Below are 9,532 nucleotides of genomic sequence, written 5' to 3' on the forward strand. Positions count from 1 at the left end.
ACACACACACACACACACACACACACACACACTCTCTCTAATTACTGTTTTGTGTGTTGCCAGCCACTGCGCCTCCCCCTCTCCTGATATAAAGTGTTCCCAGTCCTCAAAGGGCCCGTCAAAGTCTATCACTCAAACGAGCTGGAATCCCGTCAAAGTGAAATTGCATCTTGCGCCGCCTCTTGGTTTTATGGCACACATCAGCAGGCCCCTAAACTCGCAGCGAAACTGACTTCCCGCCAAACTTTGTCTTTAATAGCTTCAAGATCTTCGAATGCGTCCACGTAACGACGCGCGGCGATCTGGAGGCGCGCGTTGCTCTCGGGAGCTCGCTCGGGCGGCGCGTTTAAATGATGAATAATCGATGTATTTGGAAAATTAGAGGGGAGGGGTGAAAATGAACGTACTGTAAATCATCCCTCCTTCAGGGAGAGACCCAGCCGTGGGGGGGAGAGGGCTGTCCAGCGCAGGTGGGGGTGTCACTGGTCACTGTCCTTGGAGGTCCGTCCACTGATATAGACCTGGCGGAGGGGTATTTATACCCAGTATGTACAGTTCACGCATTCAAGGCCCCTCCGGTTGTGACGGCCCTGAGCAGCTGTGCCTGTGCCCCCCGGGCTCTGTGTAGGTGGGGGGGGGGTCCCTACGGCGGGGGGGCGCGGGGGCGGGGGTCACCCCCCTGGGTGACGGGCGCGGCGGGCTGTCGGCGAACGCCGGGGCGGACCTTGTGGACGACCGCGGCTCGTAACGCGGCATCCCGTCCGGCTCGCGGCGGAGAGGCGATGGTGTACGAACGTCGGCAGACACGAGAGCGCACACACACACACACACGCGCTCGCACGCACACACACACACACACACACACACACACACACACACACACACACACACACACACAGTAAACACACAATCCAATCTCCGGCTATATACTTTACCCCTGGCCACCAATCCCACAGCCTGTCCTCAGAGAGGCTTTAACTTCACATTTCAAAACATTCTCTCTCCCCGCTGTGAGTCACATGGGGGGTGCGGGGGTTGTGTGTGTGTGTGTGTGTGTGTGTGTGTGTGTGTGTGTGTGTGTGTGTGTGTGTGTGTGTGTGTGTGAAGCGTTGTAAACCAGACCCAGATGGCCCAGTGGCCCGGTCCGCCCCGGCCTGCCAGACTTCAGGTCGAATTTGCTGCGGCCTCGGCTGCGATGGTCCCAGCACACGCACATATAGGTATGAAACACACACACACACACACACACACACACACACACACACACCAGCCATCCTGCGTGGCCGCTGTGGACGCCGGCGTGGAGAGGAGCGGAGGGGGGGGGGGGGGGGGTCTGGGTCTCGTCGGGAAGAGGTGGAGGAGACGGAGGAGAAGGAGGAGGAGACGGAGGAGAAGGAGGAGGAGACGGAGGAGGAGAAGGAGGAGGAGGAGGAGGAGGAGACGGAGGAGGAGAAGGAGGAGGAGGAGGAGGAGGAGACGGAGGAGGAGAAGGAGGAGGAGGAGGAGGAGGAGGAGGAGAAGGAGAAGGAGGAGGAGGAGGAGGAGGAGGTCCCCGGTCTATCTGCTCCGGTCGTCTCCCCGCTCCCCCTCCGTCCCGCGGTCTCGCCGGAGGCTCTGATCAAAGCGGCCGCGAGATGAAACGTTTTTAGTGGCGAATATAAATAGAAAGAGAGCGACCGTCCGGCCACTGACTGTCCTGTTATGTGGCGGGTTTACAGAGCCGGCCGTAAACACTGATAAGACTCTGCTGGAGGGAGGGGGTCTCGGCTAGAGGGAGGGGGTCTCTGCTGGAGGGAGGGGGTCTCTGCTGGAGGGAGGGGGTCTCTGCTGGAGGGAGGGGGTCTCTGCTGGAGGGAGGGGGTCTCTGCTGGAGAGAGGGGGGGGGAGGGGAGAGGAGAGTGGAGAGGGGGAGGAGAGAGAGGGAGGGGAGTGGAGAGAGGAGGGAGGGGGAGGAGGGAGAGGGAGGGGAGTGGAGAGAGGAGGGAGGGGGAGTGGAGAGAGGGAGGGGAGTGGAGAGAGGGGGAGGAGAGAGAGAGGGAGGGGAGTGGAGAGAGGAGGGAGGGGAGTGGAGAGAGGGAGGGGAGTGGAGAGAGGGAGGGGAGTGGAGAGAGGAGGGAGGGGAGTGGAGAGAGGGAGGGGAGTGGAGAGAGGGAGGGGAGTGGAGAGAGGAGGGAGGGGAGTGGAGAGAGGGAGGGGAGTGGAGAGAGGGAGGGGAGTGGAGAGGGGGAGGAGAGAGAGAGGGAGGGGAGTGGAGAGAGAGAGGGGGAGTAGAGAGGGAGGGGAGTAGAGAGAGGGAGGGGAGTGAAGAGAGGAGGGAGGGGGAGTGGAGAGAGGAGGGAGGGGAGTGGAGAGAGGGAGGGGAGTGGAGAGAGGGAGGGGAGTGGAGAGAGGAGGGAGGGGAGTGGAGAGAGGGAGGGGAGTGGAGAGAGGGAGGGGAGTGGAGAGAGAGGGAGGGGAGTGGAGAGAGGAGGGAGGGGAGTGGAGAGAGGGAGGGGAGTGGAGAGAGGGAGGGGAGTGGAGAGAGGAGGGAGGGGAGTGGAGAGAGGGAGGGGAGTGGAGAGAGGGAGAAGAGAGAGAGGGAGGGGAGTGGAGAGAGGAGGGAGGGGAGTGGAGAGAGGGAGGGGAGTGGAGAGAGAGAGGAGAGAGAGAGGGAGGGGAGTGGAGAGAGAGAGGGGGAGTAGAGAGGGAGGGGAGTAGAGAGAGGGAGGGGGAGTAGAGAGAGAGGGAGAGGAGTGGAGAGAGGGAGGGGAGGGGAGTGGAGAGGGAGGGGGAGGAGAGAGAGAGGGAGGAGAGTGGAGAGGAGAGGGGGAGGAGAGAGAGAGGGAGGGGGGGGTGGAGAGAAGAGGGAGGGGGAGGAGAGAGAGGGAGGGGGAGTAGAGAGAGAGAGGGAGGGGGAGGAGAGAGAGGGAGGGGGAGTAGAGAGAGAGAGGGAGGGGGAGGAGAGGGGGGGAGCGCGGTGCAAAGTGCAAACTACTCTGTCACTCTCTTCTCACCTCCGTTTCCCTGCCTCCTTTGTCAGGGTGAGCTGGTCATCCCGCCCGCCGCCGCCGCCGCCGCACGCCTTTGAAGATGAAGGATCGCCGATTTATAAAGCTGTGCCGTGAGGCGGCTCAAACATTAACCAGACCCCCTCGCTCACACACACACACACACACACACACACACACACACACACACACACGCCCGTATCAGGTAGCCGTGTTCTTGACAGGCAGCCCGAGGAGGTGTCTCTACAGATCATCTCTCCTGCTCCGGGTTCGAGGGAGCCGACGCGGCCCTCTTTGTCTTTTAACACTTTGTGTCCTCGTTCGATTTTGCTGAATAGCTCCGGAGGTCGTAGAGAACGTGTAAACGCCATCGCGCGCGGCGTCTTATGATGACCTGTCGTCTTTATTGACGGTTTCCTCACCGCCGCCTCTATCAAAGCCACCCGCGGGAACTATGATTCCCCCGGGTTGTTTCGGGGGAAAAGCTTTTAATTGCTTTTCGCTGACAGGGCCTCTCAGTGAGGATGTTCTTCCAGGCGCCGATACGACAGATCGTATCGTAACGACGGGGAAGAAGACAAACAACACAAACGTAACAACGCCGTGATATTTCTTCGGAGCGGCGTTCGAGCCCAATTATCCGGCGAGGGCGTCCAGCCTCCTCCTCTGCTCTCGTGGTCGCGTCGGACCGCCAATCAAACGTCGGCGGGGCAGGGAAGGGAAACAGCCCTCCGCTCCTCCGGCCAATCTGGACAGGGGACGGTGGCGGCGGCCCGGAAAAAAAGACGTCTCTCGGCGCCCAGTGTCATCGAAAATATTCTCCTCGCCGCCATGGCAACCATGGAAATGTCACCCTTGACTGTCCCTTTTTAGCTGTTTCTGTCTCTTTCCCCAAAACTCCCTCTCTCTCTCTCTCCCTCCCTCTCTCTCTCCTTCTCTCTCTCTCTCTCTCTCACAGTGCTCATCCTTTCTGCTTTCTCTCTCTCTCCCTCTCTCTCGCACAGTACTCATCCTTCCTGCTCTCTCTCTCTCTCTCTCCCTGTCCTCTTTCATTTATCCTGTTGTGCTCATCCCCCGCCATCGTCCTCCCCCTCTCTCTGCTCCTCTCTGCTCCGCAGTGTCGTCTCCCTTCGTCCAACATGGCTTCGTCCAACATGGCTTCATCCAGCATGGCTTCATCCAACATGGCTTCATCCAGCGTGGCTTCATCCAACATGGCTTCATCCAACATGGCTTCCAGCCGTCTCCTCTCAACTCTAATTATTCTGGCCAGTTCCCTTTTTTCCCTCCAATGTCCTCGACGCGTTGAGCTATGAAAGGCCGGCGCCGGGGCGCCGCTCGCTCAGGAGAACGCCGGTGAACTTAATTCACGCTGAAAGGAACTTTCCCTCCAGCGGGCGGCGCCGTGTCCAGATCGTCCTTCGCCCACCGAGGCCTCGCTCGGGAGTTTGTTCGAGAGAGAGAGAGAGAGAGAGAGAGAGAGAGAGAGAGAGGGAGAGAGAGTTCGCTGATTAAATGGAGGTCACTCTTAACTCTTGCTCTCCTGGATGCGTCGGAGCCTGGGGTTTGGCCGCCAGGGGCCCATCCGTCCGTCCCCGTCCACGGCTGCGAGGCATTAGATTCGGCCCCCGGCGGCGCCGGAATTGATATTGAACCATGTTCCCCGCGCTCCCTAAACTCATTGCATTAGATGTTCTCCCGTGGCCTTCTGGGAATCAATATCTCAAATGGAGCTGAGTGAGCACTCAGGAGTGCATGAAGGTCCTTTAGGGCCCAGACGGACTAATCAGCAAAGTGCACTAGAGGAGGAGGAGGAGGAGGAGGAGGAGGAGGAGGAGGAGAGCAACCTGGCTTTTGATGTTTTGTTTCTGCGAGGTCGAGCGCATGTTAATCGTAACCGCGTCGCTCCCGGCTTGGCGTAACGGAGCGCTGTTCGTACCTCAACAGGGAGGGGTGTCGGGCACACGCGCGCCGAGGCAGGCTACGCTCGGAGGTAGCTGAGGTTACGGTATGCTGAGCTTCTTCAGGGAACATTTGGGGGAGAAGGTCACACACCACACACACACACACACAGACACACGCACAATCCCCCCACCCTGCTTGGCCGGCCGCGGGGGCCACCCGGCCGGGGACCCTGCCCTCACACGGAGGTGTCGGGCCGGCCTTTCTTCTTTCCGTCGGAGGGGCGGTGTTTGCTTTAGCGGGGCCCCCGGACCCCCCCCTCCCCCCGCGCTCCTCATTTCCACGCCTGGTCTTGACGGCGCGGACGGCCCCCCACAAAAACAGCCCGCAGGAATGTGTTGCTAAAGGGCCCGTCCTCGATGACAGCATGATGGATGCAGTGAGTGACGTCCCTTTGTGGCCCCCCGCGTGTGACACACACACACGCGCGCGCTCGCGCACACACACACACACACGCTGGACCGGTAAAAATAAAGTGTCAAGGATACAGAGGGAACAATTCATTCCAAGGCCCGGGCCAGTTGTGTCTAAACAGGCCTGCTTGCTTTTCCAGCATACATATGTCATGTGGGACGGACGAGTGGCGACCCAGAGAGAAAGCCGCCCCCCCCCTCGCGGAGCCCCCCCTAGAGACAGCCATCTTATTCACCTGTCATCTCGCCGGGGGTATCCAGCTAGGCCGGTGTAAGTTTTGACTGCGAGGGGGGGGGGGGGGGGGGATGCGCCGGTGATATGGCTGTCAGGCCCTTAAGAGAGAGAGAGGAACGTCGGCGCGCGGGTCTCTTTAGCGGCTGAGAAATCTCTCCGAACCCCGCGGGCCGTGGTCGTTTCCACGGAGACCCGGCCGGCGCTGCGGATCGAGCCGCCGGGAGCTTCTCTGAGCTGTGGGAACGGGCGGAGCCGGAGAACAACAAAAAAACAACCTTTAAACACCTGCTTTGCGTAAAAGCAGTCGACGTGTGACTGTCAAAGGATGCGGAGCCTCTCCCCCCCACCCCCTTCTTTTTTTTTTGGGGGGGGGGGGGAGGGGGTGGAGACAGACACGGGGAACCTGAAGGTGTTTGCGTTACTGCAGGTCTCACTGATCAGGAATCTGGGAAAAATACAAGCACGGTGGATTCGGACAGAACCTCTAAACTAGCGATCGCACAGATGTGAAGGTTCCAGGCGGCTTATTAGGCATAATCTAGGCCCACGGGCACCATGTACAATAAAAATGACTTCAATTATGCCTGTAAACTATGCTATAACTCCTTTAGAATAATTCGTTCACCAATCAGCTGATTTTGACTTTGGGAGTTATGCACAAAAGTAGGCACACAAAATAATGTGAACCCCTGCATTGGGGCTAATATGTAGTTTAAAGCTGCTCACCATTGTTCAATGGTATCTATATAAATGTCTCTAATGATACCCTTGAAACCACTTAGAGGGCAATTGTGGCTTGTAAGCGGAAAGGAGAGACATTCACGATAACCGCAATCACAATACAATCATTGAGGTAGCCTATAGTCAACCTACAGGGAGTTCATATTCATCTGAAGCCTTTTTGTAATAATGATTTGCCCCTTATCTAAACCAGCAGCACTCTATCACTCTCAGGTACGGCTAGGCCTCCCCCTTCTCATGCACAGGCTGCGTCTTATCTGTTAAACACCTGCCGCGATGCCGCTCTATAGACATGCCCGGCGATAACAACTACAACCGCTCGAGTATCTTTGATCCTGCGCGCCGCCGTCCGTATCTGTTTGCAGCGGATGTGGCCTGGCTGTCGGAAACGGTGTCCTGAATGAAACCACATGCGCGCGCACGCACACACACACACACACACACACACACACAAGTGCCCGTGTTTATCCGAGCTGATAACTAACTTTATTTGCCTTCATGACAGGAAAGTGTAGCCTACAGAACCCTATCCAGGAAGCTCTGGTGATGAATGCCTCTGATTAGAATTGAAATGTACATTCTTAACTCATATAGCCTAGGCCTTGGTCTGATCATTTTCTCGTTCAAAATAGCTATATATCCATATCCATCATAGAAGAATGAAATGTTACTAATATAAGAGTATATAACATTATGGGCTACCAATTGTGAGTGTATTCAATCAAATATGTATAAATAACAAAATTAATAGGCCTATTGCCTATTCGTTTTAGTGGCTTAAACACCTCCTAGGCACTACGACAAAGTAAGGCCCTGCCCCTACTATGAGATATTTGGGGATAGGCCTATACTTCTGTGCTAAATCCATAAAGACATTCTTTTGGCAAAATTTGACCTCGTTTGATGAAGGAAAATAATTATGTCGGAGGAAAAGTCTGCATTCAATTACAGTGAGACCACTGCGGGCTCGCTCATTTTCATGCTTTTCAAATTAATTAAAGTGCAGCTGCCTTTCTGCGGTGATAAAGTTGGGACTGTACATACGCCTGCCCATGAGAAACATTTTGACGCAGTAAATGATTACACGTTGCGATGCGGCGGTCTTTTTGAAGTGGGTGGTTCTTCATAAACCTCTATTTGAGCAGAGGCCTATGACGGGTTAATAGGCTCATGGTTTTCGATGTAATGTTGCATGTGACTCAGACACAATTTCCTGATTAACTGGGAGTGGGAGGACATTATCTGTTGGCTCTCGCAGTGATTTTGGTTAATTCTTTAAAGACCTCTTACTACAACGAGCGTTCTAGCTTGGATGATATGATTTTAAATGCCTATAGGCCTAATACAGAATAAATATTCCTATAATATAATCAAGAATATTAATGATATTTGTAGCCTATTGTTATTATTATTGCTGTTGTTGTTGTTATAATAACAGTAATAATAATAATAATAACTATTATTATTATTATTATTATTATTATTATTATTATAGGATTTAACAACAATAATAATGATTATGGTGATAGTTATGATTGTTCTCATTCTCTTCTTAATAGCCTAAATGACTAAATAAAATATTATATTTTGTAAATCAACTATTTCCAAACCAGAGATAACTAACCAGAGTCTGAACGAGGCCATTCTACAGGATGCATTGTATTTTATCGCGATTGTTGTGGCATCATTCTACTATTCGTTTCAACCACGGAGAGCTTGCATTATTTTTCACGAGAACTGGCAGACGCGCCAAAGCGCACGCGGCACAGCCATCAGGAAACTCAACTCCAAAAACCATCCATTCCAAAACACTTCACAAAACAATCCTCACAAAGTAGCCTTAGATTTAGATTGGGAGAAATATAGCCAAGACCTTTCCAACGGACTGCTACAAGACTGAAGCGCGTCGAGGGGTAAATGCCAAGATAATAATATCCCTGTTTGCATAAAAATCAATTTAAGCGGATTTGGGGAAAATAGACTTACCGACGCATTCGTTCGCTTCCCTGGCTGTCGCGCGCTGCCACGGTCGGTCGTAGTGGAACGGTTTGCACCTGTCACACTCGGGTCCGGCGGTGTTGTGTTTGCACTCGCAAACAAGGCTTCCATCCCGGTCCTTTACGCACCGCGAAGCGTGCCCGTTGCATTTGCACCGGCCGCCGACCTGCAGGTCTGACACCGCGTAGAAATAAGAGTCCCGGGCCAGCTCCGAGTCATCCTCGTTCTCGTCACCGAACGTGTGCAACCGGCTGAAAGTCACCTTGATGTCGGTGGCGGTAACCCAGTCCTGAAGCACCGGCGAGTTGTCGAAGTCGTGCGCCGAGGGTCGACCGTCCAGGGTGCTGAACGCGATGAGACCGCCGGACAGAGGGTGCATGTCCGTGTGAGAGTCTGTGCATATGGCCTCTTGTTCGTTTTGCTTTGTGATAGTCGCCTTGCTCGGCTTGGTGTACATCTTCCTACACTGGGTCGAATAAAACTGGAACGGAACCCACGTTTTGCCGTAGTCCATAGACTTGAAGATGACCATCGACTCGGGCCGCGGTGAGCAGAACTGCAGGCTCACGTAGGTGACTTCGAATTTCTTGCCCAGTGACAGAGTTAAAGTAACATTCTGAGGGTATTGGATGTAATTATCCGATTGCCAGCAAGTGAGGTTATGGGGGTTGTTAAGATCTGTCAAATATGCAGGTGGGTGATACTTTTTGGGGTCCGAGGCGTCGCAGGTGTGGCAGTTCCTATCTCTCTCGTCCCCCTTCTCCGACACCACGCAGTATCTGCTGGCGGCTTTGCCACAGGTGCTGGAGACGCGCACCTCCTTCCCGAAGGCAGAGTTCACGAAATCGGGGATGCATCTTCTCGGGTTACCGTTCTCGTCGTAGCAAGGGTCCGGGGGAGACGTCTGCGCCGCGAACATGCTCATCCCATATCCACCGAGCACCCCGTCAAACATGAGGCACACGGTCACGGCGGTCGCCACAATATCCAAGACCCTTAACATTGTACTCCTTGTTTCTCGGCGTCTCTTGTACAGAAAAACACACACTTGCCCTGAAAACGGGAACAGAAAATAAACTTTGTGATTATAGCCAAATAGTAGCCAACAGGATACGCACACTATAGGGATATTTTACACCGTGAATGTTAAATGTTAAACAGAGCCTGAAACATAGCCCATTCCAATTTAAAACAAC

At 54.5% G+C, this 9,532-nt stretch overlaps 1 protein-coding gene across 1 annotated transcript in view; it reads right to left on the reverse strand.

Annotated features, from left to right (window-relative positions):
• Positions 1–9,261, reverse strand: part of ntn1a (netrin 1a) — a gene marked incomplete at both ends in the record, with an annotated part of 40,175 nt that extends 30,914 nt beyond the window's left edge. The window contains one exon of the mRNA XM_084441499.1: positions 8,325–9,261. Coding sequence (XP_084297625.1) covers positions 8,325–9,261 — 937 coding nt within the window. The remainder of the gene's footprint in view (positions 1–8,324) is intronic.
• Between the last annotated feature and the right edge of the window lie 271 nt (positions 9,262–9,532).

Source organism: Borostomias antarcticus, assembly GCF_949987555.1.
Source record: "Borostomias antarcticus genome assembly, chromosome: 7".
Lineage (NCBI taxonomy): Eukaryota > Metazoa > Chordata > Actinopteri > Stomiiformes > Stomiidae > Borostomias > Borostomias antarcticus.